At 39.2% G+C, this 9,398-nt stretch overlaps 1 protein-coding gene across 2 annotated transcripts; it reads right to left on the reverse strand.

Annotated features, from left to right (window-relative positions):
* Window positions 1-1,418: 1,418 nt before the first annotated feature.
* zmp:0000001301 (rab9 effector protein with kelch motifs) lies at window positions 1,419-9,079 on the reverse strand. Of its 2 annotated transcripts, XM_037753085.1 has the most exons (19): window positions 8,889-9,078; window positions 7,811-7,887; window positions 7,564-7,636; window positions 7,434-7,476; window positions 6,777-6,855; window positions 6,425-6,513; window positions 6,146-6,292; window positions 5,901-5,952; window positions 5,661-5,761; window positions 4,960-5,045; window positions 4,213-4,294; window positions 4,038-4,123; window positions 3,872-3,959; window positions 3,584-3,632; window positions 3,345-3,435; window positions 3,159-3,259; window positions 2,859-2,943; window positions 2,258-2,362; window positions 1,419-1,773 (listed from the first exon to the last, which is right to left on the reverse strand). In XM_037753085.1, exons 2-19 carry the CDS (start codon window positions 7,870-7,872, stop codon window positions 1,669-1,671), a joined length of 1,524 nt encoding a protein of 507 aa, XP_037609013.1. In that variant the 5' UTR covers window positions 7,873-7,887; window positions 8,889-9,078; the 3' UTR covers window positions 1,419-1,668. The 2 variants fall into 2 exon arrangements, with proteins under 2 accessions (XP_037609013.1, XP_037609014.1); XM_037753086.1 differs by lacking the exon at window positions 6,146-6,292 and having other exon boundaries at window positions 8,889-9,079.
* Window positions 9,080-9,398: the final 319 nt, after the last annotated feature.

A 9,398-nucleotide genomic window follows, 5' to 3' on the forward strand; every position in this document is an offset into this window, starting at 1 on the left:
AGACAGATAGATAGGAAACAGACAGACACATAGAGAGACATGCAGAAATGCAATCAGACAGACATGTAACAATTCAGCCAGTTGTTCAATTAATAAAATAAGTTGTGATACATTCTGTGTCTCGACAGCAACATTTTCTATTTCAGGACTATTATTTCTCAGGACTTTCGCCCAGGAGACGGGTGTTTGTGTTTGTGTTTATTTGTCACATAACTTCCGTATTCAAGTTAGGCTAAGCTAAACCTAACCCTAACCCTAACCTTTTTAACCCAAACCGCAATCTTTTCCTAAACCTAACTAAGTAGTTTGTTGCCTAAGCCTAACCAAGTCGATCTAATCTAAACCTAACTAAGTCGTTTTGTTGCCTAAGCCTAACCAAGTCGATCTATTCCTAAACCTAACTAAGTAGTTTGTTGCCTAAGCCTAACCAAGTTGATCTTTTTCTAAACCTAACTAAGTAGTTTGTTGCCTAAGCCTAACCAAGTCGATCTATTCCTAAACCTAACTAAGTAGTTTATCACCTAATCCTAACAAAGTTGATCTATTCTTAAACCTAACTAAGTAGTTTGTTGCCTAAGCCTAACCAAGTCGATCTATTCCTAAACCTAACTAAGTAGTTTGTTGCCTAATCCCAACCAAGTCGATCTTTTTTTTTTAAACCTAAGTAGTTTGTTGCCTAAGCCTAACCAAGTTGATCTTTTTCTAAACCTAACTAAGTAGTTTGTTGCCTAAGCCTAACCAAGTCGATCTATTCCTAAACCTAACTAAGTAGTTTATCACCTAATCCTAACAAAGTTGATCTATTCTTAAACCTAACTAAGTAGTTTGTTGCCTAAGCCTAACCAAGTCGATCTATTCCTAAACCTAACTAAGTAGTTTGTTGCCTAATCCCAACCAAGTCGATCTTTTTTTTTTAAACCTAAGTAGTTTGTTGCCTAAGCCTAACCAAGTTGATCTTTTTCTAAACCTAACTAAGTAGTTTGTTGCCTAAGCCTAACCAAGTCGATCTATTCCTAAACCTAACTAAGTAGTTTATCACCTAATCCTAACGAAGTCGATCTATTCTTAAACCTAACTAAGTAGTTTGTTGCCTAAGCCTAACCAAGTCGATCTATTCCTAAACCTAACTAAGTAGTTTGTTGCCTAATCCCAACCAAGTCGATCTTTTTTTTTTAAACCTAAGTAGTTTGTTGCCTAAACCTAACCAAGTCGATCTTTTTCTAACCCTAACTAAGTACTTTGTTGCCTAAACTTAACCAAGTCAATATATTCCTAAACCTAACTAAATAGTTTGTTGCCTAAACCTAATCAAGTCGATCTTTTCCTAAACTTAACTAAGTAGTTTTATTTTGAAAAGACTGGAGCGGAAATTGACAGGTGAGTCACATGTTGCTGGACATTTATAGGAAAATGCACACGTTGGAAGTCTGACTTTTGTCAGGGTTTATTATGAAATTCTCATATCCTAACCACTCAATGAATCAGTCAAATGATGTTTTTTCTAATACAGTGTTATGATCAGCTGTTGTACACTCAACAATACAAGATACAAACTTTTTTTTAACATTATTATTATTATTTTGCAATATATTTTAATTGAAGGAAAGTTTAATACATAAAGAGGATTTAGTTTTTTCTCTTTCAGGTAATACCAGTCCTCTATCTATCTCACATTCCCTTGAACTGCTGCATGATGGACAGAAGATGTTCGCTGCGTTTCTGGATGCTGTTCTGCTCCTCCTTCAGCCTCTCCTGCTCCTGCAACACCTCCTCCTGAGGACCCGACAGACACACAGACAGAGGAGAGAGTTAATTTAAATGTAATGCTCCCGTATGTATCACAGTGTGTCACTGATGACCCAGCCAGGTGCTGAGGCTTCGTTTAGTGCGTTCAGTGAGACTCAACAGTTCAGTTTCAGTTCTGACAAGTTTTGCAATGTGTTTATTTAAAGAATCACCTTGTGTCGAGATCATTTTGGTGAATTTTATTTGCAACTAATCGAAAAAACTGTTTCCTTGCAAGGCCTCCAACAGAGTACTATGAATATCTTTTTAAGGACGCATTGTGCAGTGAACAAGAAAACACTAGCGAGAAGATACATGACCAAAATAAAGGGAGTGGGTGGGGGATGTGATGTGCAGGTTACTCTTAAGAAAGACATCTTGCTGAGGACCTTTTGTTGTACAGCAACCAGACAGAAAGTCTGTACAACAGGAAATGGAAAAAGGTAGCATGAGTGTGTGTGTATTTACTGACTCTGAGTCTACAGAGCTCCCTCTTCTCTCGATCGTTCTCCTCGGCTCTCGCTCGAAGCCACGCCTCATTCTGAGAGCGATGTCTGTCCAGCATCTCCTGCAGCTCCTGACACACACACACACACACACACACACAAAATAACACGAAACTTAAACCTGCAGTAGGCAGAATTTTTTTTAGCATCGTTGGGCAAAAATTCCATTAAAACCTTTCAGCATATTTTAATTCAAGTGTTCTGAGAGAAACTAGACTTCTGCACCTCCTGATGGCTCTGTTTTCAGGCTTTAAAAAATGTAGCCTGTGATAGGAGACTTTGGCCAATCACAGCTCATTTCAGAGAGAGAGAGAGCGTTCCTATTGGCTGCAAATACAGATGCACATGCAGGTCCCTTCAGATGGTGAAAGCCTGATTCAACGGCGGAATATCCTGCAAGAAAAGTTACTATTCCAGTATTAGCAACAAGTGTCTACGCTAAACTATTAGCTACACTTGCTACATTTTTGGGGATTAGATCAGAGTAAACTAGTTAGATAGACTGATGAATTAGATATATTAGACTATGTTCAATTGGTTGAGATTTGATTGGAGGAAGGGGTGAACCTGTTGCTGTTGTTGTCTGCAGGCTTCATGAGCTTCTTTCTCTCTTTGCAGAGCAGCAGCAGATTGAGACAACTCTGACTTCTCTCTGGAAAATGGAAATTCAGCCATAAAGAAATCAATACAATTTTTGGTAGTTATATGGATATTCAGAGTAAACTAATCAGTCAACCAGATGATTTCTTCGATGTGACCTCAACTGTTTTCTACTGAAGTTGCGTCTATGTAAAACATTCTTTTTACTTGTATTGATATTTGTGGTCTGATGTAAATATGTAAAACACAAAATAAACATGTATGTACCGATCCAGTTTCTGGAACTCCTGGTCCAGCAGAGTGAAGGCTGTCTGGATCATTTTCATGGCCTGATCTCGAACTGTACTGAAGTCTCTGTGGACCATCGCCTGCAGGAGGAAACATTACATTTCCTGAGTTATTATTAGTGTGAGCAGACAGTAGGCTATTATCAACTACCAGGACGACTGCCACCTGTGCATTAGCTGCTGTGTTCCTGGACTGGTTGAAGGGAGCAGAGTCGCTCAGCTCGTAACGAACATTGGGAACCTTCGTGGGCGTGAAGCTGTTAACGGTCACAACCAGAATGAAACCAAAGTGTTAAAACTGAGAGGCGAGACTCAAACAGAGCGTGACATGAGGCTGAAACTGCAAACGCACACTACACACACAAGGATGGAACAGAAACACAGGTGTGTACAGCAGCTGCTGACCTGTGGCTGACTCCCTGCAGACCAAACTCTGACAGAATCTCCTTCATCACTGTGGAGAAAAAGTTTGTTTTCTGTCTGTTTGTATGTTGTTGTTGGCTTTTTTTTTGTACTATTTCGAAATAATAGTATTAAAAAGTATCAGTAAAAAACAGTAAAAGTTATATTTAGGGTATGGATGGATGCCGCCCCTATGATTCGCCTATACCACCTATACCTAGGGCTGGCTCTGCTGCAGCCTCTAGGCCCTAGTATATAAGTATATTAATAAAATAAATATGAATAATGTACCTGGTTGTCTCTCTGAGGGGTTAATGAGTTTCATCACCTTCAGATCATTAAACTCCTGCTCTTCATTCTTCCCTCCAAATACATACAGCTGTCAACCAGAAAAAAAATATGTTTTTTATATTATTAGACATGACAATAATAAACAAAGTCTCAAATATTTACTGACGTGGCTGTGGAGGACGAAGGCGGTGTGTCCGTGGCGTCGGGCCGGAGGAATCCCGACGTACAGAGGAACCTTCCACTTCATCTTAGCTGCAGAGACACAATGTGAAATATTGGAAGACTTTCTTTACAATAATTCATATATTCATTTGTCGGTTAATCTGCAGCACCTCACTCACAAATACTGAGTTTATGGATTTCATTGGAAGACGTCATCATGCCGTCCTCATTTGTGCTTTTGCCACCAAACAGGTAGATATCCTCCATGGGATTAAACATTGGGGGAAATGACATTCAGTGTAATCAAAATAACAATGAACAATGGAGAAATAAATGGACAGCTACTTCTATTAATGTATACATCTCCTTTGATTTCCTTTACTGGTTTTAATACCCTGCTCTACAGTGAAACAATATGTCATTCAGCTGTATTTTTATAGTTGGAATGACAAAATAAACTTGAAATACAGTTATAAAGAATCTATGGAGGCTTAAGTGTGCCAATGGAATAAGTGGCTAAATAGAATTTATTACATAATTGATGCATTTTTAAAATTATCAATTAACTTTTTCTACTAATATTGAAAGATGTTAATGAAGCTGATAAAACTGAGTAATATTCAACATGATCAAAAAAACAACAACAACAAAGAAATAATCCATTCATGTGACAACATTTAACCGTGGATCTGTTCCGAGGAGGTTGAATCATTCAGGAATGACAGACACCCTTGCTGTAGTTTCTGTGGTTGCCATGGTAACACAGCCAGCCGCAGAAAAAAGGTTGGAAACAAAGTTGGAACATCATGAACTCTGAATGTAGTTGCACAGAGCGTTCAGGAAAGCGACAGCCGCCCCCCCTCTCGTTGCTGCTGCTGCGGCAACCACTCGTTGTCTGAAAGCACCTTGTGTGTGTGTGTGTGTACTTTATCATGGTGTGCAGTCAGTGTTTGTCCGCTGCAGGCTGCAGGTGATTCTCCCTTCACCTCCCATTTCTGCCACACCAAGATCTCTAAAACACAAAGGTCAGGAGTCAGAGACTACTGAATAACAGTAGATATCACAAGTCAGACTGTTTAATGTTAGGGTGTGTTAAACTTTTAAAGAACTGCACTTGTATGGAAGTCCAGAACTGACTACACTGAAGTGAAATCATTTATTATTTGGGCTGTCAATCGATTAAAATATATAAATGGCGATTAATCGCATGATTGTACATAGTAAATTGTGATTAATTACAATTTTTTTTCTGTTCAAAATGTACCTTCAAGGGAGATTTGTCAAGTATTTAATTTATCAACATGGGAGTGGGCAAATTCTAGCTTTAACACTGAGCCCGCTACAACCTAAAAATCGGAAGTTGCGTTAATGCGTTAAAAAAATTAGTGGCATTAAAACGAAGTTGCATTAACGCGTTATTATCACAATGACTTTGACAGCGCTATTTATTATATTATATTCCATTTAATATCTTTTTTGAAAATATAAATACTGGGATATTTAGAATAAACTTTAACTACAACTGGCAGAGTATGTGCTACCTGAACTTATAAATGAAAATACAAACCACTTGACAATCCCTCCGATGTTTTCTATATATTTCTGTATTATCCGAATCAGTGTTTACCTGTGTTGAGACCATGGAAGTCTTTACAAAAGTCTCCACCTGCTTCAAAACCTCCAAACATGAACACCTGATCTCCGACCAGAGCAAAACTCTGACCCCACCTACACATACAATAAACACACAAACAAAATTATTGTCAGTGTTGATGAGATGCAACAACCCCCGTGCATTTTAATATAATACAATACAACATTCCTGTAATAAATCCTCCCTTTGTGAAACTGATAATAAGTGTCTTACAGAGCAGGAGGCAGCGATCCGCTAGTTTTTACCGGCGTCCAGGTGAGAGACGCTGAAATAAATGACACAATCAAAAGGTCAGTCTTTGAAAGTTCAATTTCATAGACATGAAGAAGAAAGTCATTCAATCTAAAGGCTGATTGGAAAATTAGAGAGTACTCTGGATTTGTTGGGAATAAGGTAAACCATTAAAAAGCAGAAGTATGGTCCTTTAATCAAGATGATGATGATGATGATGTATGGACCTGTGTTGAAGACCATGAGATCGTCAGTTGGATTCCCTCCCACTATGCCTCCGTACACGTAGATGTTGTCTCCCACTGCAACAGAGCTGTGTCTGAGGGTTCTGAGGGCCACGCCCCCGACTGCTAAGCAATCCCAAGTCAGAGACACTGTTAGAAAATGGAAATACCATCACAGTGCTGTTGGGCTTTATTTTACTCTTCCTTAATGTAACACTAAAGCAACAACAAAAGCATTAGCACACACCGACGTGTTGTCTCCTCCTGCTGTAACATCCTCACCTATATCAAAGCTGTAGACTCCTGGGAGACACTCAGGGGCGTCGGGGGTGGACGCTCCTCCAAACAGATACAGCTTCCCTTTCACAACACTTAAAAGGAAAGCAAGATGAAGCTATGAATAAAAATGCATTAGTGCATTTATTGTATTTTGCTACCGCTGTACTGCACAGTACTTTTGATTGCATCGAGAATCAACATCTCCACACAGCTTTTCAGGCCAACAAAAGCAAAACATTGATGCCTTATATGAAACCATGGGCAGCCACTGCCATTAAACAATACTTTTTCTGCTGTTCCCCAATCATCCATGCCAACTAAGTCACAAGCTAACTCAGTCAGTGCTGTAGTTTACCAAAGAGTGTGTCCTTCTCTGGCTGAGGGAACTTCTCCACTCTGAGGAATCTCCTCCCATGTCACATCATCAGGAGAAACTACAAATAACAACAAAATCTCTGGTTATTAGTTATTATTTTTCAGTCACAGCAGCTCAGCTTAATAACAGCAACAGTGTGATGTAGTATGGAGGACCAAATATGACCTAATGAGGAATAGATGTTTGAATACATAAATAAGGTCAAATATAATGTATGTAATGAAATATTACATGATGTGGACAAAACCAAGACAAATATTGCAAAATCTTTAGAAAAAAAATAAATAAAATAAATGAATAAATCTATACATTTAGAATACATTAATGTCACCTCAGGACTTTTATCCTTTTTAAGGGTTTCTTTTTCATTCAGTGTTTCTAATCAAAACTTTTGCGTCATCGGCTCCAAATCAGTGAAATAGTGTGAAACCTTAAGCAGAAATTGTATCATATCGCTAACCAACAATACATACAAACATGCATGTGTAAAACTTTGCTCAACAGCATTACTTGTGGTCCAAAACTCTACTTTAAGCATCTTCTAGACACACAAGGTAAAATAATATAATTTTCAGACCTTCTGGGCCTCCGTAGATTAGGCTACAATATAGTCAGGACTGCATCTTTTATTTGTACCTGATAACATGTAGAAGTCGCTGAAGTAAACAGTGTTGTCCTCCTAAATAAATAAGAAGACAATTAGCATTACCATCCAGATTCCATGTTTCGGCCATGTTTTGTGTGTAATTAGAGAATAAAAAGTCACCTCTTGGTTGATGCTGGAGGCTCCTCCGAACAGAAAGGCAACGTTTCCTGCCACAGCTAAAGCATGACCTTGTCTGTGACAGAATAAGAAGGGGTCTGTTGATCTAACAATGAGCAACCACCACACATAAAACATCTTTTCCAGTTTCATCTACGTCAAGCCTTGAGTGAGTTTGTCATCAAATGAATCATCAGTCTAGTCTCAGACCGTCATACACTTAATTATGGTAGGAAACAATGTGACCCACCTGGGACTTGGAGCTTCTCCCCTCATCTCCTTTTCCAGCCAGTGACCGCTGGCTAATGCCATCTTCACATCTGCTGTCTCTCTCACAAACACACACACACACACACACACACACACACATACACACACACACACACACACACACACACACACACACACACACACGCACACACACACACACATACACACACACACACACACATACACACACACAAACAGTTACCATCTGAATTGTTCAGGAATCTGAGTCACAGGATAAACTACATACTCTACTGCTGAGGTTTATTTTTGGTCGCTTTGTCTTTTAGTCATCCCAATATCTAAGAACTTTTTTTTGTTAGAGTTCAGTCTGCTGGACACATAACAAGTGATTAGTATTGGTAAGGATTAGGGCTGCCAATTAATCGCACATTTTTCATCTGTTAAAAATCACCTGATTGGATTGTTATCAGGCTTTTAAATAGGCGTTATCAGTTGCTATAAGCACAATAGATGTGGGTCATTAGGGGCCTACTACGCCTACTATATCAACATGGGAGGCAAATATGCTTGCAAATGTATGTATATATTTATTATTGGAAATCAATTAACACATAACAATGACAAATATTGTCCAGAAACCCTCACAGGTACTGCATCTAGCATAAAAAATATGCTCAAATCATAACATGACAAACTCAAGCCCAACAGGCAACAACAGTTGTCAGTGTGTCAGTGTGCTGACTTGACTATGACTTGCCCCAAACTGCATGTGATTATCATAAAGTGGGCATGTCTGTAAAGGGGAGACCCCATTTTCATTCACATATCTTGAGGTCAGAGGTCAAGGGGACCATAATCTACCATAACTCTTAAACACAATGTGCAGGTGCAGCAGAATGATGACAGATATCAACAATCAAATTTGATGCCATTTCACCTCCAGGTGGCACTACAGCAACATTATACATTTAAATTGCCATATCCAGATGGATAAATTCAAAAAAAAAAAATTGTTTATCACAACCATAAATTAAGACTATTGTGTGGCCTTGAATGTTTTTGTTTATAAAAACCAACATCAGCAGGATGAACCCTACCTGTCGAGCTTTGTGTCTGTCAGGATGTCGACTTCTTGTTTTTTTTTAGTTCTACCGGTGTTTTATTGAAGCCGCGCTGAGCCACGGATGAGTCATCCCAGCTCTAAATCCAACAGCTGTCCTCTGAGTCTAGGCTTACAGGTAACCCACACTTTACTCTGCAGGTACGCTGTTGCCTAGCAACGCGTCCAAACACACTGCAGATCAGCATTTACTGTAACAGGACAGATAGAGAGCACTGAGAAAAAAGGAAAAGTGTGTGTGTGTGAGTGTGTGTGTGTGTGTGTGTATGTGTGTGTGTGAGTTAAAGGTACAGACAAGAGCAGTCTGGCTACGCTGTCGTTGGAATCCCTAAAAACGTGGTATTTCACCCGGATGGACGTGGTTTTGCAGGAAATAGCAGAGCACACTTCGGCAACCATCTCTCAACCTTCAGCTCATGCCGTACCATCGATGTTGATCCAGTAGGAACCAACAAGCTTTTGGTGTCTTCAGATGGGGTCGTATTTA

Source organism: Sebastes umbrosus, chromosome 19 (genome assembly GCF_015220745.1).
Source record: "Sebastes umbrosus isolate fSebUmb1 chromosome 19, fSebUmb1.pri, whole genome shotgun sequence".
NCBI classification, from domain to species: Eukaryota; Metazoa; Chordata; class Actinopteri; order Perciformes; family Sebastidae; genus Sebastes; species Sebastes umbrosus.

Excerpts from the sequence above, each read along its gene's own strand:
- zmp:0000001301 (XM_037753085.1), bottom strand. The coding sequence starts at position 7,872 with ATGGCATTAGCCAGCGGTCACTGGCTGGAAAAGGAGATGAGGGGAGAA. Across the intron at positions 3,633-3,871 it reads CCCCTCAGAGAGACAACCAG|TGATGAAGGAGATTCTGTCA; the intron begins GTACATTATTCA and ends TTTTCTCCACAG. Across the intron at positions 1,774-2,257 it reads GGGAGCTCTGTAGACTCAGA|GAGGAGGTGTTGCAGGAGCA; the intron begins GTCAGTAAATAC and ends TCGGGTCCTCAG.